Here is a 24,567-nt window from a genome sequence, read left to right on the forward strand (position 1 = left end):
GCCTAGCAAGTTTCTTTTAATTTTTAAATGTACAGCATTTTAGTTCTACAAATGTAAAAAAAACCTAAAACCAAAAAAGCTTTACAATGTTTGGGAGTTTTTAGCTTATAATGATCACACCCAACGTGATTCAACGCAATCTGGTCTGCAGTTCCTGTGGCCCGATTGCTTTGGATGACACAAATAAAATGGCCAAGACATTTAGCTCTGAGACAGCAGCTGCAGGAGTTGCTCTCTGTGGCAGGAGCTCCTGCAGCGCTGCACAGGTGCAGGAACTGCTCCTGCAGTCCCAGGTAGGTAAACACTGAGTGTAGCTCACACTGGACGAGACACCAACACGTGTCAGCCTGTGGGGCCAGAGCTGCTGCAGGGGCCAAGCTCTGCTCTGCAGCGCTGCCCCCAGGCAAGGCTGGGGCTCAAGTCACAAGCAAACAAGGAAATGGAGTTTAAGTCTCTACTTCGAGGAAGTCCCAACCACTGGCTGTGCCAGGTTCCTCCTTTAAGTAAACTTTTAAGTTTCACTTTAATGTCCAGTTTGAGCTCCCATTAACACAGCTGCACTAACACTGTGGCACAAATAACAAACTGTACCCACGTTACTTTGCATTCCCTTGCCCTGCCAGGTCTGCACACCCTGCACAGCACAGAACATAGAACATTCTCTATGCACTCGAGAACCACTGGAAGTTACTCCACAGCTTAACACACTGCCCAGACTAGAACACAAGCATTACAAATCTATAAAAAAGCAGCCCCTGTGGTGGTGTACAGGAATAAATTAACCAAAAAAATTTAGTATTACCATTTATTGGTGACAAACACTACGTTTTACTTACATTCCATGGGGAGAAAAAATTCCAGCGTAAACAATGAACGGAAGCAGTACTGAACTCGCGCAGCTATCGTGCTGTACCTGGACCAATGCAAACCTCAGCGCGCACCGACCGTGCGCTAGAACACAACATCAAAAGCAACACAGTTATATATAAACATAGGTAATTTTTTTCAGCCCTACATGGAGATGTAATTAAACAGTATAAAGCACTCAAGGAAAATCAATCTGCAGTTTTATATGCACTACATTGAGATCATATCCTGTACTGTAGTGAGCTGTGAGCCACCAACACACAGTCCCTAAAACACAGCTCAGAGATCACTGAAAGTCACGGTGCATTTGAGCTCCCCTACCCCACACTCAAGAAAACTAGAAATTAACCAAAAATGATCAAACCAAGTTTAAAATTCCTAAAGTATTTAAATTCATTCAACCATTGGATAATTAGGGTTGGTTTGCGAAAATATGGGGCTTTTTAAAATGGTGGGACACAGCCTGTTTCCAGTGAAACGCTGCTATTCCAATAAAACCAAAATAACCACATACATGGATATGATCTTCCCAAGTTAGTTCACAGGTAACATGTCAGTCTCAGAAGACAAAGTTTCTAAACTGTGCTATGGTTCTACATACAATTAAGAAACTTTTAAATGAAGAATTTATAGTGTCATTTCAATCAAAACAACATAATGAAACTAAAAATGTATCACTGTTTGAAGAAAAAGCAACAGTTATGATTTAGACACTACAGTAAGTTGTAGAGACTGTAGCACTCCAACAGTTAGGTTACATTAAGAGGAAGCATTTGATTTTCTCTGGTGCTTTCAGGTTTGGGTTCAGTCAAGAGCCTGTTTCAGGCAGTGCTGTCCAGTGTTTGTCCCAAAGGGCTTGCGCTCGCCGGTTTGAGGAGAGGGTCACTTTCCATTTCTTGTTTCACACATCTAAAATGAGAAAACACCTGTTACTTAGGAGACAAAACACTATCTCCACAGGTAAGATCCTTTAAATTGGATACAAATAATTTGATGTGCATTTAACAATTTGTTACCATATAACTGCCGAAATCCTTAATCAATTAGCACTTTGTTAATCCCACCACTGTTAATTTGAGTGCTTATTATCTCAATAATAAAAGGAGAGGCTCCACTTCCTCTCCTCCCAAATCCAGCCAAGGGAATAATCTGCACCCTCTCCATGTTTCTGCTGAAAATGAGCTTTGACCCCTGCGTATCTCTTTCCCATGGGATTGGGAAAGATTGCAAGAGAGAGAGAGGAGCAGCTGGAACCCCAAGGCCACTGCAGAGTCACTCTCCTTACAGAGAAATGGGAAAGGGGCAGTTGAGCTGAGGAAGGCCAGAACTGCTGGAGCTGTCATACTGGGCTGGGGTCACAGCACAGCCACCACACTTTACACACTCACTCCTGCTCAATGCTTTGCCTTTGACACATGAAAGTGGCGAGCTTGATCATCCAAACCTTCCTCTGGTCCTGCTGGAGGGCAAACAGCCCTTGGCATTTCAGCCTTTCTGGCCAATCAAACCCCTCACACGTTACTTGTCTAAAAACTCTCCCAGGGTTCATTTGCATCAGTGCAAGGGAAGTTGGTGGGAACCACTCACACAGACATTGGTCCATTTCCTGTCCTTGGCATCTCTGTGGTTTGTTGGTCCAACTCAGACAGCAACTTTAAAATATTCAGTGCAGCCTAAAGAGAAGAGAGAGCACTCAGCAATTCAGCCTCTAGCCAGTTCAGTAATTTAGTGAAAGCATTCACTTAACCCAAACAAATGTTCTTATTTTGGCAATATTTTTAAAGAATTTTTTTAAGTTCCACAGCTATGGTGGAAAATGCAAAGGTGTAGAATTTCATCTTGCTTCATTAAACAATTGGATGGTGTTGTAACTGGGGATTCCCACTGCACTTGCTTCAGCACTGGGGGAAAACTAACACACCAGGAGGAGAAACAGCAAGAAAAGAGACACTAAATTAGTAACTGCTCAAACTGTGCAGAGCTTGAGACAAACGACAGAAAAAACCACAGAACCAGAACCAGAACCCTTTACCAAAAAAGAAAGCAAGTTACACAAGAATCAGAACACAAGTGGGGACCACATGACTGTTCACTAGGGTCAGTGTGACATGGCTCAGGCCAAGGTCAGTCCCCTCCCTTGAGAACTGACACTTCCCACTTCATTCAGACCAATTTCAGGTGCAGCTTTCTGACATACCCCTGACTCTGGCACGTGCCTTAGTGCCAGCTGAACCCTGATCTGAGGAGGGAGCTCACAGTGACCTCAGTCATAGTGTTCAAGCTCCAAACCAGCCACTCTTTCCCCTTCTTCCTCCTGCCCTGACCGCTGTGCTCAGTCTGACTGGAGCTCTGCACAGCAGAATGTAGAGATGGACATGAAAATGTCCAAAGAAAGTGACAAAGAACAATGAAATTTGTATCAAATTGTGTCCATTAGGAAAGTACTGCAACAGTTTTTAGTCTAAAAATCAGCAAAATCAGGTTTTCCTAAGGATATTCACATATTGCAAGCGATTGCTTCAGGCTGCCATACTCAGCTCACCTCTTGAGCCCATAAGAACAAGAACAATTCCTCTCAATGGGAGCAGACTGGGAACATCTTCTCAGCTCCACCTAAAGTCTTTTACAGCAGAAGTCCCCTGCAGGTTTCACTACAGCAGGTTCACTCTTTCACAAAGAAATATTTCAGCCACTGGTAATAAAAACCCTTTTTTATATCCATTGCTGAACTGCATTTCTTCCACAGGGGATTCCACTTCCACAGCAAGTCTGGGAACACGAGCCCAAGTATCACAGTTCCCACTGAAACATCAGCCCATTCTGAGATAATAAGGAAATAAACTGAGAGGCTGTCAGGTTTATATGTTCCTTTTTGTGCATTTACTGACATTGGCTCATGCAAATACTGTCAAGATGAAGCAAATGTACTTTTTGTAGACCAAAACTGTGATCATATGTTCAGCATATTAAGCATTATTTAGATTAGGTTCTGATGTTATTAATCATTATCTCTGCAACCTGTGAAATGTTTGACAAAAATGATCCAGGGAACTGTAGAACATGTGGTGATATGAAACCTTGGTCTCCCCTCAGGGAAGGCCCAAGAGCAGCATTTCAGCAAAGTTCATCATACCATGTCGTGGCAAGACTCCACATCCTTTCCAATCCCATGACTGATCAGCGGTGGCTGAGAGGAACAGTTTATAAGAGATACAAACTCATTCTTGTTATTTTTTGGAAAGTCTTTATATTCAACCTGAAGAAAAGAGAAGGATTTATTTCTTTTCAGTTAACCAGGTACAGGAAGCATATCACAACTGCTACAGATTATTTGCCTATATATGAAGCCGAGCCTTTCTTCTCATCATTCTCTCAGCCAGTAGAACCACTCTATTTGAATTTAACCTCACTTACAAGGCTTTTTAGTACTCACAAGAGCTTTGCAAGGCTCCTGAATGCAACTGGCTGCCTAATAATGATTGTTACTGGAACCTTTATTCTGCTCACTGCTGTCTGCACTTCAAATTTCTATACTATGCTTTCTGATCCACTGAGCTCATCTGTCATATCAATATAGGAACTTAGTGAAATTTTCATTAAAAGGAGCAAACATAAAGAAATGCAGAGCTTACATCAAATGCCAATATATGACAGATTAGTGAAAAAACCTAATTGATGATAAAAAACTAAAAATTGATGATTTCACATCAGCCAAGTTCAAGTCCACACTGTCTTCCTATATTATGGCAATTTTCAGAAAATGCTTCCTTAATTTTGTTCTTCCAAGACCTCAGAGCGGCACTGAATTGGGACTGAGAATGGTACAGAAATGCACATTTGAAAATGAAATTTAAAAAGATGTAAAATTTGGTATGTGTCATAGGTAAAGTGAAACTGTTACATGAACTTCAGCAGGCTCAGAACTCATCTCTCACCAGCAGAATTACAAAGCTTTTGAACAAACGAAAGGTTAGGCCAGCTTGGATAGTTTGGAAGAATTCTTGCAAAGCTGAACATTTACCTGGATTCCTTGAACGTTGGAAAGATAGTCCAGCTGCTCGGAGGGCCTGGTTAGAGGCCCATGGGGGACATGGCCTGAGGAGTTGCTGCTCTTCAGAATGGTCTCAGCAGTAGGAGAAGTGCCCCCATAGAGCAGCTCCCTGGCGATCATCGCCGTCACCGTGGCCTTGGCGGGGTTGGGAGCTGCCCGACTGAACTCTTTGGTGTGGTGTCCTTGATTGGCTCCTACAGCCTGTGCAACCTCAGGGACCATGGGAAGAATTCCAGCAGGAAGCTGCTGATGGCTGAGATAAGGCATCCTAAACTCATCTTCTTTATTACCTGGGAGGAGAGAGGTGCACGCTGAAGAGCTGCTGTTTGACAGTCCTGCAGGCACACACAGGCACCAAAAGTCACTTTGGAAAAAAATAATTTCAAATTACTTTCGAAATACTAACAAACTTGGTAAGCTCAATCAGCCTTTGGAGGGTCAGAGCTTCAGCATCATCAAGACAGAGTTTTCTTAATGAATTACTGACTCGGTGCAACCCTGCTTCTGCCAAAGGGAGCACCTTGACCTCCACGAGGAGCTTCTCCAGGTCAGCTAAGCTCACAGACACCCAGCTGCAACCATATTCCAGAGATATCTTTTGCTCTCAGAATTTTTTTATTCCATAATTTGTAGGAGCAAATAATGAAACCACAGAATGGCCAGAGCCACCATTAAATGATGTAAAGAGAGTGACAGTCCACAAGTTTAAACTATAAATTGTGAGAACAAGCAGGTGGGAAAGGTAAAATGGAACATGAGCACAAAGAGGCAAGACTATTTACAGCAAATGTCCAGCCACAGTCAACTGACAGCAATTTGCTGACATTATGGTATAAGTTAGATTAAAGAGGGATAATAACAGCTTTTTAAGGGGAACTCACAAAGAGCTATGGATGAAACTTGCACAGGTTTGTGCTCAAGAAAGGCTGGTAAGACAGTGCCAGCAAAATAAACCAAGGAGTCATTTTTATGGCAGAACAGATTAATCAATTTCTGCAGGGCTGAGCTGTTTCAAATCTAAGGATGAAAGCCAAAATTTGTAGATGGAAGAAAACAGGGACAGCAAAATCTGAATAGAAAGTCAGGAAGTTTACCTGAGATCTTATGGATGCAGTAAAATAGTACTAAAGTCCAAGTCAATTCAACTTACTATAATTTAAACAGCAAAATTATCCTTAAATACATAAAGTACCTGATACATGCTCTCCAGAACAGCAACCTGTGGTGACTGATAAACTTTCCACAATGATTCCTCCCCACAGATGACATTCCAGAAAGCAATGTCTGTGTACAGTGTGGCCAGGTCTGGGGCCTTTTGGTTCCAGCCTGCCACCCTGGGTGTGACCACCACAACTATCCACTGCCTGAAACAAGTGCAGGCACAGCTCCTGCTCTCAGTCACCAAAGACTGGCACACACTGAGATTGTTCTCAACAAGGCCATTCCTTCCCTCTCCAACTCTGCCTGAAGTTGACCAGTTAGTACTGACACCCTTTCCCATCTTCATGCCAGGAACAGGGGCCTTGGGAGGAAAAAGCTCTTTGGGGTTTGAACCAACCCTTTCCAAAGGCTCCACTTGGGTTTGCAAGGCAGCAGCTGCACAGCTCTGCTCATGCCAGTGCTGAAGGGACTGGGAACAGAGCTGACATCCCCAACAGGGCCCTGCTGCTTTCACCAGGTTACTCACTAGCTGAAGTCTCTTCAGAGCCCGGCTCAAAGAAGGTTACTTTTCTTCCATCACCTGGTTTCTTCACTGGGGTCTTAAAAATAAAAAGGAAAGAACTCAGACACACAATATCCCTTTAAATTTTTTTTTCCCTTCAAATTTTAAAGTTTTCAAGATGCAGGTGATCTGACCAACCAAAATTTTACTGAAGAAGTTATTATTCAAAAACATCAATAATTATGCTCCTATCAAGAAAAGAGAAGTTAAGTGATTCTTATTCATTGAAGGCCTAAAACTAGCACATCCCAGAGAAGTGGTATTAGGAACACAGCTACCCAGAACTAGGAACCAGAATAAAGCCAGTTCAGCTGCCATTAGTCACTGGTACTGCTGAGGGGAGCACACCAGACACAAATGAGCACATACTTGTAAAGCAGAAAACCAACCCTGGATTTGCTGTTTGAAGTCCCTGGTAGCATCTGCTGAATCACCAGCAGAACACAAGGCTCTTTCCCTAAGGGACCCACCAGAGAGGCCCCAACAAACTTTTCACTTCAGCTGTGACAAAGCTCTGCAAAACTATTGCTACCAGAGTACTATAACCTGCAAGTTTCTGAGAACAACACCTCAATTATCACAGGTTCTGAGACATTTCATAATGCAGGAATACATTCATTTATCTTTCTGATGAGACTTTGATTTAGTTGAAAACCCAAACACTTAATGTATTCAAAACACTGGATATTTAGTATTTTTTCAGAGAGCAGTCCCCTCAATACAATTGTTTCCTGGCTAGGGCAGAGGGAATGAACTTTCTACCCTGTTACTGCCTTGCAAAGCTGCTTCTGTTCAGCTCAGCCTTTGCTCCAGCATTAACCAGCTGCTGCTTCCTAAAGACTCACCTTCTCTTCTGTCTTTAATGCTGGTTTTGGAGGCTGAGGTTGAGGGACTTTGAAACCTAAAATTTCCAGCATATTTTCAGCTGCATTACGTTTAGCAACCTTTTTGTTCGTGCCCATTCCTTCAGCTGTGTGTATACCAACTTTCACCTGGACAGAAGAGAAAGAAAATTCAACCCTTAAGCAGTAGGACAGGGATTCCCTTAGTAGTGATCTGCGTTTCCAGCATGCTGTCAGTCACAAAATAGTTCAAGTGATCATTGTTCTAAGCAGGTTGTCATTTATTATCAATAATCATTGGCCTTCAAGCACAAGAAACCCAAAGAGAAGTCACACAAAGAATTGTATTTCATCATCTCACCTTTGGTAACCAGGTTAATGTTAATAAATCCTACATTAAAAAATATAAACAGCTTAGTATCTCTTAGCAGAATATTAATACTCCTGTTAATTAAAATATTAGGCAGTTACAGCATAGACTACTGGTGCCCTGTGCAATTTTTTAAAAATAATGACTCAGATCACTTTTCTTGAACCTTTCTCTTTTGTGAATGTAGCCTATTAGATATTTTGTTAAATCATGTCATGGAAATCCATTAATCCTTATATCAACGTGACAATCTGACTGTCACAAGGCAAAACATGAGATGGCTGTGCAGTCACACCAACCTGCATGACGAACTCCCTGCGCCTGGGGAGCCCACGTTCTGTGATGAGCATGTACTCAGGTTCCTTCTCCTTCTTGGCCTGCTGTATCTGGGCAAGTCTGCTAATGGGATTCATTCCTTGACCGTACTCTGGACTTGTTTGCAGCTATGTAGAACAGTGTTTAGGAAATAAGCCAAACTTTATGAATATTTGGTTTAATAGACAAAATGCAGCATGCCACTGAATTAATTAATCTCTAGATTTTAAAAACACTGAAATAAAAATTGTTTAATGAAACACTGTCTCATCTACAGGAATATTGAATTTATTTGGCTCCACCATCACACTTGACCACATGTAACCTACGCTGCCAATAGCTTTACAAATTCTAATCCTGCTATATTAGGAGGGATGAGCTTGCAGGAGAGTTTGTACAAGCAAAATCAAGCAAAACCCAGAGCTATAAAGTCTGAGGCTTTAAAGTCAGAGCTTGATTTTTATGTGCTGCTCTTTCCTTTAGAAGGTTTCTCTTTCATCCTGAATTAACTGATAACTCCTATAAAAGTGGTGTCAGGACCCCATTAGAGTGGGAGCAAAGCTCGTTTGTTGCACCAGAGGGCTGGCAAAGGCTGAGCAGCTGAAGAGTGTTTATAACTGACTCAGAAAAGCTTCTCTGATGATTATTTGAACAGTCAAACTTACAACCTTTTCCCACTTACCTTCACTATAGATTTTGTTTTCTTTTTGATTCGTGGCTTCATTTTCTCAACCGTAGGAAGGGGTGGCAATTTTTTCAGTTCTTCTAGGACTGCTATTGCAGCATTTTTCTTTGAGATCTTCTTGCTCTTTCCTTCACCTTCACCCATGAATTCTCCAACTGATACCTTGGTTACAAAACTCTTCATATGGGGAGGACCACTTTCCTTGGTTACCTGTTTCAGAGGGAAAAACTGAGTGAAAGCGTGATAAACACTTATTAAAAATGGCAGGGCATATTGTTTATAGCAAACTTCTCTCAAGAACTAAGGATAAAGAGATTTTAGATTTTCATACAATCCAAAAAGTAAATCATACTCACTCTAATAACATTCCCACCCAAATAAACATATACTTTTAAAAAATCAGATGCAGCAAGCAGTAAACAGTATTTACACAAGTCATTAACCCATCTTACTTTACTGATTTACTGTTTCAGTATAAAAATAGGACTGTTCTATTTCACCAGTGTGTACTTCCCCACAGTTAACAGCACCTCATTAAATATATCATGGAACAGCAATAAAACATTACAGAGAAAGAAAGTCTTTGGGATCTATCATTTTAGTCCAGAAATTCTGATTTCTGAACTCTGAAGTTCTGAAGAATTCTGGAGATATCCAAGAGATAGCTGCCCACTACAGATTTAGGCTTTTGACTCCATTCATAACACATCGTACTCCAAAATATCCATATAGTCAAAAAGTAAGATTGAATTAAGAGCTTCCACCCACAATTGGCTTGTGTGACAGTGTACATTTACATTTTACAGTGATGCTCAAGCTAATCTGCAGTAACTGAAAGTTTCATGTAAAATTTCATAGAACAGTTTCAGAAGCAATTTAGTTACACACAATTGCATTTTCTTACTATAGTAATTCAGATTGGTGGCTTAAATATTACTCTGCCAGCTCAGGAAAGCAGCATGATAAATTAATATTTTAGTGAAACAGAGATGCTCCTGTGGAAGCTCCTGATTTAAGATAACTGAAATGATCAAGGAGGGCAAAGAGGCAGCAAGCAGCCAGGCCAAAGGGAAAGGAAAGTCAGATGCACATGAGGTCACCTCATGGCAAGAAAAGAAACCTATTTGTGAGATTCTGCACTCGTGGGTAGTCCAGATCAGTGCTCAATTAAGCAAATACTTCCATATGTGTCTTTCAGAGTGAGCTCTACTCCTTTCTGCCTCGACTCTGCACTTCCATGTTCTGATCATTAATGCAGGGTTGTGTTTTGGTTCTTCACTGTAATAGGTTTTTCCAAAAAGCTTGAAAAAAAGATTGCACAGACAACCAGAGCGTAGCTGTTCACTCCATGTGATCATTTTAGGACATGAATTTGTGAACAGGTGGGTTTTTTTTTTTTCTTCTCTTTACCATATAAACTCCAAGACTATCAGGGTGACTGTCAAAGGTTAAAGTGTATTCACAACTAACAAGACATGTTAAAAGTCAGTTGTTTGGGTTATCTAGTGGAGACTCAACTTAGTGTGTACCCTTAATAGTCTAATAAAAACAAATCTAGAGCTTGTAAAGTAAACATACCTCAAAATTCACAGGCAAGTTCCTTTTAAGTGCAATCTCAAAAACTTGGCTTATTTCAGATTTATTGAGATTTTCATCATCTGGTTCTTTTCCGTTAACCTAAAAGAAGCATACTCTATTTAAAATAAAGATCCTATATAAATTGAATTTTATCCATTCAACCACTTTACTGAACTCTCCAAATTTTAAGTACTCTACCCTTTACTGCCATGTTACACAAATGTGGAGAAATGCAGCCCACATACTACAGAACTGAATCTTAAGAAGCTCATTAAGATGTATGTGTAAAAGCTTTCAAACCTTCATATTTTCATGTGCTCATTACAAGAAAGAACAAATGGAATAAGGGCCAATAGGTTGAAAAATGTGTTTACAGAAAATGAAATTGAAGTGCAAAGTGCACTTATTTCCAAATGGAAGTACCTTTATGAAATACAATTTTCATATACTGATTGGACATTTGCAACAAAAGCACTAAGACAGGATCAGGTAAGAGAAAGGGCAGAAAAAATAAAGATTCTGAAAGTGGGACCAATGTGAATGAGGGATGGCTGATGAGCCCCTTGCACAGTCCTGTCTTTTTACATGCTCCCTTTTAAGTGCTTCATCTGCAGCTTTGTTTTCTCATGTCAAGAACATCCTATCAGGAATTTGCCCTAAATCAAACGCTGACCATCCCTGAGAACCCAAACCTGCTGGGACAACAGTGCCAGTGAAGCTTTCCTACAGGCACATCCACGTTTCTCCAAGTAAAACTCTGGGATTCCAGAAGTGTCTTCACTGACACTGGTGTCAACATGAGCTAAGGCATGTCAACAGCAACAGAGAAATTTTAGGAATAAGTATCCAACAGCAGTATTGGAAAGATTACGATAAAGATGAACAGCAACAATATAACTGATGTATCACACCATGATGCTATGCAAAAGGTAACAAAAATTATTTAAGTGGCTTATTGGAGCAGCAGAGGAGCTGAGTTAGAGAGCTATCATAGATTAAAACTTGTTGGATGGCAGTGAGCTTCCCCCATGTCTGCTACCAACAGGTCATTTTAAAACACGAGGGATTTTCCTGTCCCATCAGTTAAGACAGGCTTTTCCCATCTTAAAAAAAAAAAAGTCGATAAAATTAATCTAAAGTTTTCAGTCCTCCCACTGTCCCATCTTCTTCCCACTGTTCTCACGGGCTGCCCTTGTCCATCAGGCTGGAGTCTGGGCCCTGTGCTGCCATGGCAGGGTCAGTGCAGGTCTGAGCGGGGCTGTCCCAGAGCCCTGCGCCCAGCACCGTGTCCTGTGCGGGGCAAAATGGGGCAACACGGGGCAAAACGGGGCAAAACCGGGCAAAACTGGGCAGAACTGGGCAAAACTGGGCAAAACTGGGCAGAACTGGGCAGAACTGGGCAGAACTGGGCAACACCAAGATCGAGTAGAGCTGCCTGAAGTCTCCATCATGAGCTGCCAAACCCCAGTGCCAGTGCAAATGCCAGGTCCCCTGGGACAGCAGCACCGTCCCAGGAGCAATGTTGAGCTCCTGAGGCCACGATCACTCCAGCACTGCCAGGAAGGGCCTGTCCCTGCCCTCACTCACCAACACTGGCACACCTACTTCCATCACAAGCACTTTTCCTCTCCTGGCAAGTTCAGATAGGCTCTAGTTTTTCAAATTCCAATGTTTTCCCTTATGAAGATGACCATGACTTCTCTTTATTGGGTAAGATTTTGCCACTTAATACCCTCTCAAGAGGATACAAATAAATAGAATGGAATTATCTGCTCTATTGCAGTTTATGTTCATCACACATTCCAAATCTGTGTACACAGTGCAAAATGAAGGTTCTTTTCCTCAATACCTTCATCTAAAAAGAGTGAATTATTAGCAAAATAACCATTAACAGACTATAGCTATTTTACTGATTATTTTGCCTCTACTTGAATTCTGGATCTGTTTACTTTATAAATCAAAAATAACCATACACACACACACTCTCCCCGCTTTCCCTGCACACTTCAAGGCAGATGATGCTTAAAGTTTGCTTTTGAGGTATTTTGCATGTTTGCATTGGCTAAACTTTCCAAGAATTATGTGCCTCTAAATCTGAGTGACACCCCAAAGCATTTACTATATTTATCTCTCATCACATTGTTCAAACAAATTCCACAAGTCCTGTACTCCATTACAGAGGGACTTGCCCTCTTCCAGGAACTCCTTCCAGTTCCCTGCCCTTCCTCAAGACTGCTTGTGAGCAAATGCTGAAGTGGGGAAGTGCTGCCCAGACTGCACTGACCAGCCACAGCCTCCAGAGCTAAAGAGCACAGCTGAAGAGCAGCTGTTATTTACCACGTCAGCTGGCAACAAACACAGAAGCAAATTTTGAGGCAAAATTAGAATTCCTGCCTAAGAATTGTGCTAGGAATGATTTCCCAGCTTTCCATGTTTCCTAAGCTTTAAGTCAATGCTTTATCATCTGTCTTGGAACATGCCAAGTAACCCCATCCTGCGACTCCACCAGCACATCCAACCCCAGACACACGGAGGGTCCTGGGAGCTCTCCCATCACAGCCCCCTCTCACTGCTCCAACATTCAGCTCAGTTCTTCAGGCAGGACTTGGTCCAGCTGAGGGCCAATATACACATTTTTTCCTGACACTTGCTCCTAGATCTGCAGCCCAAAAAGGTGTGGGGAATGGTCATTCTTTCCCTTAAAGTCTAATTTTACTCAGTGATTCCTTCTTAGAATCACAGAATCATTTAGGTTGGAAAAAATCTTTAAGATCATTGAGCCCAACTGTTATTACACACTGAATATTTTCTAATTTAAAAATACAAGAGTAAAATTCCATAAAAACAAAAATTTGTAAAAAATTTTCCCAAGTAATAAAAAAGTACAAAATTACTCCCTCATAAAACATGTGAGTTCAAACATCAAAATATTCTTTTTACACATGCATATACATAAACAGAAATACGAAATATAACTACATTTAAAAGGAAAATGACTGGCATCAAATAACTGTTAGGAAGTATCAGGATTATGTCTGCTTCTGAAATCTTCATTTGCCTCTGTTGTAACCAGGCATTTTTAACAGCATCTCTCATCACCTCGCACTCCTGCATCCTTTCAGGCCCTTGCCTCACTGGATGAAGGAATGAACAGGGCTCCCTCAGCACCACAACCTTCCTTACTGCACCTTCATCCTGCCTACCATGAAATGCTGCTACAGAAACAATTCTCTCAGACATTCCTAAAGCTGCAACACTTGAAAGCCACAAATATCAATGAATTCAAGCACCAAACTTGAAATGAAAACTTGATTATCTAAGTATTTGTTATAAACCAGCACACCCTGTTCCAAGGCCCACTCTTCTTTCCCTAAGCAGCATTTCCTACTGTTCTTCTACAGACAAGTCAAATATAAACTGAAAAATAAAACAACAAATGCAGTGTTCTCAGGGTCAAGACACCATTCAGGTCCAGTTTTATTAATAAAATAATTCTCCCTTCTTGCACTCTCTTGCATCATTTACTTCCTCTACCTCTGGATTTACAGCCCTCACACAAAATGAGAAATCCTACAACTGCAGTTTGTTCTGAAGACCTCACATTACCCAACACCAAAACACAATTCTATACATTTTCAGAAAGTGGCCTGTACTGAAGCATTTCTAGAACAGTGAACAGAGAATAATTCAGTGACATGTGAGCCCTGCAGAGCTGCTCTCCCTGGGTCTGTGCTCCCTGAGGGGAAAGGGGTCCACATGAGCAGTTCATCTGTTTCGAGGGTGGGTGCAAAAGGGGGATGTTCTGCACCACTGACACAGAACAATAGTCCAGAATTTAGGGTTCTCAGCACTGAAGGGGAACATCCTCCTCTGCTTTGGCCTCTCCTGCATGAAGACCAGCTGGCCCTTGCCCATACTGTGCCAGTCACCAGTTCAGATTTCAGTGCAGGGCACAGCCCAAGCCCCAGCTCCTGTTCCCAGCATCACTCTCTTTTCCCAACAGCATCTGAAGTCCCTAGGAGCCTCCATCTTTCTCTCTGCATTCCTCCAGGAGAGCTTTCCCTTACCTGAAGCACCTCCATCAGTGCCTCCCAAGCCTCTGACCTGAACTCACACCCAGTGCTTTTGCCCAGTTGTCTGGGCAATGCTCACACACACAAAGTTTTAACTCGGTGTCCCTTGGCTTCGTGTTTCTTCAAGCCTTTTGCTCTGCCATTCCTGGTAGATCCCAGCTATTTCTTTCTCAGTCTGAGACCCCTTGGCCAATCCTCATTTTCCTTCTTCCTCAGCACACAGCCAGACTCCATATCCAGCCAGCTCTCACACCCCAGATTACAAGTTACAGTTCTGGCTTTGCCCAAAGCAGCCAACACACCTGAAGGGGTGCAGGCTCCAGCCAGCCCAGCAGCAAAGCAGCTCCTGTGCTCACAGGGAGACTAAAGCCACCCAGCAGCAAAGCATGAGAAACACAATGGTATTGGAATGGAAAGTGCTGGGCAGCCATAAATATATGAAGGGATTGACTACTTAAATTCCTATCAAAATGTGTGTAAGAGTCTACTACTTCCATGCACTTCCTGATCTTCTAGAACTTCCATGGTTCTTCCCAAAGTCATGTAGGAATTTGTCCCAGGAGTAAATCCATGCCTGAGTTTTATGTTTCCCATTTATGCACTTCTTCAGAAGTTTGTGTATGATCTGTACCTGGTAAGATATTAATTCCTATCTATGCTTCCAGTGCTCATATCTGACAGAGGTCTACAGCATTGCTGTGGAAAAATATGACAGTAAAAAAATTAACATAACTTCATCTGGGAAAATTCTAGTTCCATAGAAATTTATGCTTTTAAATCAAAGTGTTTCTATTGACACAACCACTGCTACACAGAATTCAATTTCCCAAATGACCCTTTCCTCTCAACAAGGAAAAAAACCTACAATAATACCCCAGTTTAATCTAGCAATTTATGCTTACAGCACTAAGATTAATTCCCACCTCTGGTTTCTCAGGCAAGGGCTCATTCTGCAGAACTTTCAGAGCTTTAGCAGCTGCATCATGCTTAGCTGCTTGTCTTGTTCTTCCCTTCCCATGAAACTGCTGCCCTCCAATTGAAAGCTCCACTTGATAAAGTAAAGGTCCAACAGGAAATGGGTAAAAGTACCTGCAAAGAGAGAGGTAAGTAAGCAAATGATTTGGCCTACAAAGCAGACACCTAAGTCAGATGTGAGTCAGTCTCTTCCATACCAGTAACTACACCAGCACTGAAGCACTAGTTTTAAAATGCCAAATTTTTATTTAGACCCTCAAAGAATTTAGTGAGCTACCTTCAAGACAAATATTGACATTCCTTGCTTTACAATAGGAACACATTTCTGACCAAGTGCTACAAAAAGACAACAGAACTGCCCTCCATGGACTTGGCAGGGCACCAAGTTTTGAATTTGAAGTTCCTATGCCACATAAATTTCTTTAAACTGCAACTTTGTATCATTTCAGAAGAAGCATCAAACTGTTTTCTTCACTTTTGCCTTTAGGCAGAAAGGAAATGCAAGAAATTTTTACCTAATATTTAGCTATTTGCTTAATGAAGCTGGCTATACCTGAATGCTCTCAAAAACACTTGAACTTCTGGTCCAGCTCCCGTGCCCCACCCCAAAGAAATGAAGCACTGGAAATAAGGCAAGTTACAGGTATTGGTGGGTGTGCTGCAAAGCTCCTGCCCCACAGGATGTCCCTGGCTGGGGGCCAGCTCTCGGAAGGCTCAGGGGGTTCAGAGGCAGGAGCCAACACCTACCGCGGGGGGTAGGTACCGCCTCGCATGGTGTAGCTGTAGGTGGATCTCATCCCCGTGTAGGGGTCGATGGGTTTGTACATGGGCTTCTTCCCCAGCTTCATGCAAAGTGCGTTCAGCTCCACTGTAGGGGTGACACTGTCTGCAGGAAAAGGAACACAAAGGGCTGTTCAGCTGCCTCAAGGAACTGAGGCAATTTAAACTCTTACTGCTGCCTCACAGCAGGGGAAAATGAGCTCAAGGTTTGCCACATGCAGTATCTTAAATTACTAAATTCCAAACAGAACTGCTAATAAACAAGAAGACAGTAAGTCTACATGATGCACATGAAAGCAGCCTAGTACAGTTGCGACAAATCCTGTTACAAAGTGAATTTGCTGGGAGGTCTTTTTGGATTTGTTTTGGGGGCTTTATCATTTTGCTCTTAGTTTCTGCTAATTCACCTAAATTTACAGTGCATCTAACAAAGTGCAGAAAAAGAATTTTCTGCAGTAAAGAAATTTCTCCAAATATACCCTTAAGTTACCAGACATGCTACATTCCTTCTGTGTCTCTTGCTTGCTGGGAATGATCAAACATTTCTCTGTCCTCAATGACCTAAGAAGGGTTTCTATGACTCTTCACTTTCAAATTGCAACTGGCCCTGTCAAAAGGCAGGTGAATTGCTGCTGAGGGCTAAAACATTTCTCTCAGTGCCAGTATTGGGGGCATCAAGAACTGACTCCCAATCCATTCTCACTGGACAAAGAACAGTCGCTGCCATTTTTTCTACCATGGGTCTCACTGGCTCAGAAATCAGCTGTACTCCAGTACAAGAGGTCTGGTGTAAGGTAATTGTCAAAAGAAAATGCCCTATGGAACAGATGCAGAGATAAAATAAATACTCTCTAGCTGACAATTGCCACAGCTAAAAAGGCAGAATCACCGTTTTTATTCATCCTTATACAACTTCAATACCAAAAGCAGAAAGCTGTACTTATCTAGGTATAATTATTTTAAATCAGTTTGTTGTGGCATATACCTGGATTCTTGCCTTCACTACGAGATGGACGAGCTGTAGGTTTAGGGAATTTTGTCCCTTCCAAAGCTTTGGCAGCTGCTGCATGTTGCGCTTTTTTAATACTAGTTCCTTCAGCTTCCCAATGCTGGTCCCCAAGAGTCAGCTGCACTGTAAACACCTTAAAACCACAAACAAGTATTTTGTAAAAAGCTGCTTCAGAATCCACGTAGTTTATTAGACCTTCTTACACAAAACAATGAGTCTTCCAGTGATGCACAAGATGAGAATATGGTAATCCAAGCTCTCCTTAACTCCCATGTCATCTCTAGATTTCCATCACTTTGGACATCAACAGGATTTTCCTGGTTACTGAACAAAGAATTTCACAACAAGTGTAGCTGGCCAGTATCCCAAGTGTCCTGCATGAGATCTGACAGGCTAAAAACTCACAGCAGTGTGGGGAGAGGTGACAGCCCCAGGACAGCTACTGTGCCCATGTCACTGAACAGCAGACTGCAAACTCACCCTTCTTTGTGACACAAAACTCACTCTTGCTTTAATCATCTGAAAGGTTTATTAAAGATATTTTTCATCAGTTTGAAGAAAGTTAAGTTCACACTGTACCATAAAAGCTTCTACATGCCCACAGGTGAATGAAACATGATTGAACAGATGTTCTGAATGTTATTCCAATACTTTTTGTAAATGTCAGTTCCATCACATCTTTAAGCTCATGTGACATTTTGGGAACCCAACCTTTTCCTCCCCAGGTACCAGCTTCACACTTCCCTACCACTGATGCTCTGGGGGCTTCCCTCTCCTCTCCTCTCCATTAGTCTGGATTATCTTGCAGCACAAACACACACGTTGCCTTCCCACTCCTGAAGGTGAAGGAGCATGAGCAGCAGCAGTAAGAAATTGGTATGAACATCTACCTTAGAATGAGCTGGACCTTGCTCACTCAGAAGCTTATACTCAGGCTGAATCTTGTTGAAACGGGCTAATTCATTCACAAGACACATGGGGGTTTTCTCTTTGGGGTTTGCCATGTTTGAAGGAGCTGAAAGGTTACATAAGATCAGATAAACGAACTGATAACTGTGAACTCTACTATAAATTTTAATTAAAAAAAGAAATCTCAGTGGCTTAGCATCTAGTTGTCTGCAATGCTGGAATAGACAGCTTTGCTCACTGGCCAAACTGCTAACAATCTACTGAACTTTGGAATTTCCAAGCAATGCTCATGCATAAAAAGCATCACCATTAAATTCAAGATTCTTATCCAAGGCAGAAGTATGAAGTTAGAAAACTCCTGCAAGCAGCTCACATCTTATCTAGTATGTGTCAAGGACCAAAGCTTCCACGTATTCCTCATTATCACTTGCTTTGAAAAATTTCAAAAACTCAGTTAATTTCATTTCCCTTCTCCTATTTTTCCCTATTAGCTATTTTTTATTACCCTTTATTTGTTCCATTGCATTTTGTTAGCCTAATATATTTATCACTAAACTTGTCATAAAAGAACTAAAGATAACAGAACTGAACTACTAAACTAAAACAACTACTAAACCTAAACTATTTCAAACAACACTTTCTCATATTTAAAACAAGATACTGGTAGAAAAGATTCATAGTAATGTTTCAAAAATTTAATGTCATACAATTAAAAATATTCTTTACTATTACAAACATATCAATTAATTGCTGGAACTTTATGTAAATGTATGCTTCCACCTGCCTCCTACAGATTTCATTCCATAGGGAGCTACTGCAGTTGGATAAATATTACTTTTAAATTACATGTAGGTGCAGGACATGAGGAATACATCATAGCAAGCTATAAGCATTAACAAAATATACAGTTACTGACTCTATCTTACCTGCAGCTGCACTGGTGGATGTAACTGAAGCAGAAGGCAAAGCAGAGTTCTGGATAGGTCTGCCTGCATTTTCAGAGGGCAAAGAACTGGTAGTAGAAGGAATACTCAAAGGCTGTGAAAGAGATGGGTTTTTATTCAGTATTTGGCTCCCTGCAAGGGCAGCAGAAGGATTCTGAATCTGAACTTGAGACATGTTCACTTCCAACCAGAGCAGATTACTGTAGACAAACAGCTTTGAACGCAGACAAACTCCAATTTTGGAAGCCAAATTGCTGACCTAAAATGTAAAGATGAAAAATAGATTATATGAAATATTTAGCATTCTCTAACAACCTACTGAAATTATTCCTCCATCAGCAAAAAGGGAAACAGTGTTGAACCAAGCACCCATTGTTCCCGTTTTGTCCAGTTAGTCACTCACACATCCAGTTTGCACAGCACAGTTCCACCCATACTCCCCAACATGTTTCACACTTCTTTCATTCACAGAAGATTTATTTATGCTTGTTCATTACTGTCCATCTCTTTTCCCCAGGACTGAATGCACTTAAGAAGCAAATCCTCTTACTTACAGCCAGAGCCACTGGTTATACACTGAACAAAGAGCAACTTCCACAGACAAATTACATTTCATGCATTCTACCATTTGAAGTTAAACTTTTCCACTTGGAGAGCAAGAAATAAATTAAGTCTTTAAAAACAATATTTAGGGAATACATCCTTTATTATTATCATAGAGTTTTCCCCCAGGATCACCAAGAATGCCAAGCCACTTATGAGGGGAAAAAGCTGGAGTCCAGCAGGAAATGCTCAAGTAGCTCTGGCTGGGAAAAGCAAAGGTGTAAGAGCTCATAAACTGTATCAGCTACATGAACTCTGAAGGTTACTCCTATTTCAGTAGGACATGTCTCAGTCACAGTTCAAGCATCGATTTAGAGTCACTTGGCTCTGCAGCACTATAAACAAGTGTAGGAAGTGCTCATGGGCACCTATGGCCATTTAAAAACCCCTTCAGACTGCAGGACACGCTCCAGCCCTTGTGCAGTGCTGTGACAGATCTTCCCTGTGCTGATAAATCAGTATTAGATTTCTCTTACACATGGATGCAAAATTATCTTCATGTTCAGCCAGTGGAACCTAAATAGACACCAACAGGTCAGCTGTCCATATCCACTTACAAGCCACATATCAATTTATTTATTAAAAATACATTTTACAGCCAAATAAATCCATTTTACACACAAAGGCACTCACACATGCACACACACACACACAGAGGTCACCTGCAGATCTGATTAGGGCAGCAAACAAAGGTTTATTCTTTCCTAACTTATAGGTGAAAAGGAGAAATCACTGTTCCAGCTACCACCAGGGGGCTATTAGTAGCAACACAACTCCCCCAGTGCTCTGTGAGCTTCAAATTCTGAACCTGTGAATGGATTTCCAAATGTGAGAGGAGCAGGAATGAGTCACAGGGAAGCTTTTAGCTAGTTACTGACAAAACAAACTTAAGAGGAGAACCTAGATTAATACATTCATGGACAGAAATATTTAATTATTTGTTAAATAAGAGGTAAGAAACTGCTGGAAAACAACAGATACACCACCAAATCCACCATCTGGAGTATTTTTACTTTGGAAAAAAACATCATAAGCATGTCAGACTTATACTACCACCTGGATAACTCTGTTTTTACTAGAGAACAAAAACAGTTCAGGTCTCATTAGTCCAGAAGACACATATGCAGATTATATTCAAAATAAATCCTATATTTGACTACTGAAATTACAGCAGTTACACACTAGGTGCATTGTAACTGTGAGAGTGGCATTAGACAGTCTGCCTAAAGGACCTCTAAATAATTGTAAGATAAAGATGGAAAAGTATTTAGAATAAGACTCCAGGGTGATAACTTTTCAATCACCAAGTTTCATTGCTAAGAGCATCTCTAGAATCACTGAAGATTGCCTGGCACAGACTACACCAAAGTCTTGCAGATGAAGAAATGCAATGAAGTCTTGCAATGAGAAGAGCAAGCACTCCTTTCCTGCTGATGTGCAATGTCTTTCTAAGGAACTGAAGTTACTTTAGCCACTCATTTTGAGAAGACAACACCAAAAGTTGTTATTTTCATTTCAGAAACACCAGAATGTTTGAGATCACGCTGAAAAGGAATTTGTTTTCAGAAAACTTCTGACTTTTTCAGAAAACTTCTACAGGCAGTTTTCTTTTAAAGCAAGGCCCTGCATTTCACACGTTTGCCAGGTTTTAGGGAACCATGTTTCAGCTTCAGCACACACGGTGGAAGTGGCTTTGCAGTGGTGCAGTGCAGGCAGGAGCAGGGCACCATCCCCAGGGGTCTGGCTGCCCCAGAAGGGGGTCCCTGACAAGGACAGCCCAGTTTGCTTTTGCTGTTTCCAGCCTGATCCCAGGCAGAGCTCAGCTCTCCCCAGCACAGCTTCTCTGCTTGCAGGGACACGCAGGACACAACCCTTGCTCACAATAAACTGCTGGGATTCCAGGGCACATCCTCCCAGCAGCTCCAAAGAACAAAACCAACTGGAATTTGTGCTTGCATTCACAGCTCCCTGTGCAGGTGACAATCCTTCAGTTGATTTGCAGGAAATATTTCACTCACGTAAAAGAACTCACTGTTCATCATTGCACATTTAACTACAGGTGATTTGGGGATTCTGAAAGGGCTTACAGTGCTTTCACAAAGAAATATGCTCTTTACCCTACAACAGGCTTATAAAATGCTAACTAGCCAAGAAAAAGGCATCATAATTGAGAAGGTTGACGTGAACAACTCATAAAGGCTGTTGCAGTGGGCAGAGGAACAAAGATGCCAGAATTTCAGGACATTTTTCCATGTAATCAGGGGTTAGATACTTCAAACTTTTCAAGACACCTACTGGTGCAAGTAACTGACTCCCTACTCAATACTCGAGGTGTTGCTAGAACTGAAGCCAGCTCAGATATGCAAGAGAGTAAAAGTACAAAGGTTTTACTCACACTCAATCTGAGCTCCTTCCCCACCCTTCCACCGTTACTTTTCTCTAACTCCAGGAGTATTTGCAGTGTTACCACAACAGTGTTGCACTAGAGGTGATCCCCACCCAGGATCACCTCAAACAGCTCAGTGCCTGGTGGGCACTACGACACTTCAAAGGATTTCCAGATGACTGCTCATCACTTGGTTTTAGATTTTTATTTTCTTTTCGTGCATCAGTGCCTGGAACATTCCCAGAAATTTTGAACACATTAAAATGCAAAGTTCAGGTGTCACTGCGGTAACCAAAGAAATGCACAAAGGTGTGAGTATGCCAGTCCAGTCAGCCAAAAAAGAAATTAAAGATCTTCATATATAAAAGAATGTAACATTTTTAGATAAAGTTCTCTTGGGTTTTTTTTCAGTGGTATAATTCACACAAGAGTTGCAGATAGAAGCCAGCCAAAAATCAAACACTTCCTATGGATAATCACATTTTAACCCAACTTGTCGTTCTTTTTAATATGATGCAAATAGAAAGGTAGAAAATCTTAATGCTTTGAGTAAGTTTCCAGTACCTTTAGGAGATCCAGAGAGTGAAGATCTGTATTTAGTTCTAAACAGGATATTTATGATGGAGAATGCCTAAAAGAAAAAACAGAGAATTAGCATTTTGCTTCCTAAAGGCACAAAAAAATCTTCTGTAGAGAATCTCTCACCCTACACTGAGTTTGCCTCATCTGTTCATGAGGACTCGTGTGACCCTTCCATTACCACTGACAAACTGCTCAACACAGCTGCTCTTCCAAGAATTTCCAACTTGATCCAAGAATCTTCCTTGCTCTTTCCCCAACCCCAAGTGATGTTTCTCACCCAAGCAGTGGAATCTCACAACAGTGCTCTTTGCAGAATTACAAGAGTCACTTGCCAATTTTCCTTCTGTAGTGAAGCTCCCAGTTCTTCTGTAGTGAGGCTCTTCTTCCTAAGAGCTCTAGAGATCAGCTCCCAAATTAGACCCAGACCTTAATTCAGAAAGCCAAATCAAAAGCAAGCCACAAACTGAGAAACTCTGGAAGCTATTAATCACAAAAACTGATATAAATTCTACCTTTTGGCTACATTTCCAATCTAGTGATTTCACTCACAAATAGTCTAAAACCATTTTAGAATAAAATCATCTCAGTGCTGCATATGAAACCTGTCATTGCATGCACTTCTCTGGATGGAATCAAAACCTATTTTATTCTACTTACAAATATAGCACAAAGTGTTTAATCCTTCTTTTCCATGCCTAAGCCAACTGCATGCAGATGCCAGCAACATCATTCCCAGCCACAAAATGGGGGAGATCTCAATCCTGATTAGGGTTAGAAGAGGACAGAGCTCTTGTATTTACTTCAAACATTCACTTCAAACTCTCAGGCTGACTCCTAGGACCAAGAGCAGCTTTCCTGCCAGGACAAAGGAGGATGCAGAGCCTGAAGCAGGCTGCCATCACACCTGTTGTTTACCAACAGGAGAGTGAAGAGGGAACACAAGAGGATTACAGTCAGCTCAACTTCTCTTCTACAGGGTTTCCTGGAGGCTAAACTAAGCATCTGAAAAACAAGTAAATGGATCATATTTGCAGGCAGGGTCAAGACCCAGTTGGATAAAGACAACAGAATTTTCTCCCTGGTAGCCCTGCCAAGAATAAACCCCTTGACCTCAGCAGAACAAGCCCAAGGGGCTGGGCAGGCACTGCCCACTGGTCACCATGGCACAGACACCACTGATGGGCACCAGCAGAGTGAAGAGTTACAACCAACACCACTTCCCAACACAAGCTGACACCACCAGGCTGCCTTAGAAAAAGCCCTCCCCATGCTGAGATGCAGCAATAAGAACCAGCCTGAGCAAGGTCTGCTCTAGTCCTGCTCTGCACTCGCACACTGAGCCCTCAGCTGGAGCCCTGCACCCACATGGGGACCAGGCTCCAGGCAGAGGTAAGGGAGGAAAAGTCCAAAACAGCTTCAGAGAAATATAACCCATGGGAAAACCACTAAATTATCTGAACTTGTGTATTCTGAAGAGGAGAGGGCTGGCTGGGGCCTGAGAACCCAGTTCATGTATGTACTTGAAAGGATTTTGGAGTGGAAAAGAACAATCTGTTCTTTATTGTTGAAGTGACAGAACGAGAGGCAACGGGATTAAAATGCATCAAGAAAACTGTTCCTGACAGTCACACTGAAGCACCTGGCTTTGGGTGACAGAGGGATTGATCCCTCACTGGTGGCAAGCTGTGAGTCCTTGACAGACATCCACGAGGATGAGGCAGGCACATCTGCCACTGCAGAGGGAGAGAGGGAGGGAGGGAAGGAGGGAAGGAGGGAAGGAGGGAAGGAGGGAAGGAGGGAAGGACGGAGGGATGATGGATGGATGATGGATGATGGATGATGGATGGATGATGGATGGATGGATGATGGATGGAT

The 24,567-nt window shown here is 41.8% G+C and overlaps 1 protein-coding gene across 6 annotated transcripts in view; it reads right to left on the reverse strand.

Moving 5' to 3' along the window:
• Nucleotides 1-24,567, reverse strand: part of STAU1 (staufen double-stranded RNA binding protein 1) — a 28,468-nt gene continuing 3,901 nt past the window's right edge. Inside the window, exons 2-16 of one of the 6 annotated variants that reach the window (XM_015647624.3) lie at nucleotides 22,675-22,741; nucleotides 19,104-19,380; nucleotides 18,159-18,283; nucleotides 17,245-17,401; nucleotides 16,227-16,365; nucleotides 15,428-15,593; nucleotides 10,432-10,530; nucleotides 8,851-9,081; nucleotides 8,153-8,296; nucleotides 7,487-7,633; nucleotides 6,606-6,678; nucleotides 4,889-5,253; nucleotides 4,001-4,123; nucleotides 2,455-2,540; nucleotides 1-1,762 (exon numbers count right to left, since the gene is read on the reverse strand). In XM_015647624.3, coding sequence (XP_015503110.1) covers nucleotides 1,750-1,762; nucleotides 2,455-2,540; nucleotides 4,001-4,123; nucleotides 4,889-5,253; nucleotides 6,606-6,678; nucleotides 7,487-7,633; nucleotides 8,153-8,296; nucleotides 8,851-9,081; nucleotides 10,432-10,530; nucleotides 15,428-15,593; nucleotides 16,227-16,365; nucleotides 17,245-17,401; nucleotides 18,159-18,283; nucleotides 19,104-19,296 — 2,061 coding nt within the window. In that variant the 5' untranslated portion in view covers nucleotides 19,297-19,380; nucleotides 22,675-22,741 and the 3' untranslated portion in view covers nucleotides 1-1,749. Of the gene's footprint in view, nucleotides 1,777-2,454; nucleotides 2,541-4,000; nucleotides 4,124-4,888; nucleotides 5,254-6,605; nucleotides 6,679-7,486; nucleotides 7,634-8,152; nucleotides 8,297-8,850; nucleotides 9,082-10,431; nucleotides 10,531-15,427; nucleotides 15,594-16,226; nucleotides 16,366-17,244; nucleotides 17,402-18,158; nucleotides 18,284-19,103; nucleotides 19,381-22,674; nucleotides 22,742-24,567 lie in introns of all 6 variants that reach the window. The other 5 variants (XM_015647621.3, XM_015647622.3, XM_015647620.3 and 2 more) reach the window with 5 other exon arrangements.

Source organism: Parus major, chromosome 20, assembly GCF_001522545.3.
Source record: "Parus major isolate Abel chromosome 20, Parus_major1.1, whole genome shotgun sequence".
Classification (NCBI taxonomy): domain Eukaryota; kingdom Metazoa; phylum Chordata; class Aves; order Passeriformes; family Paridae; genus Parus; species Parus major.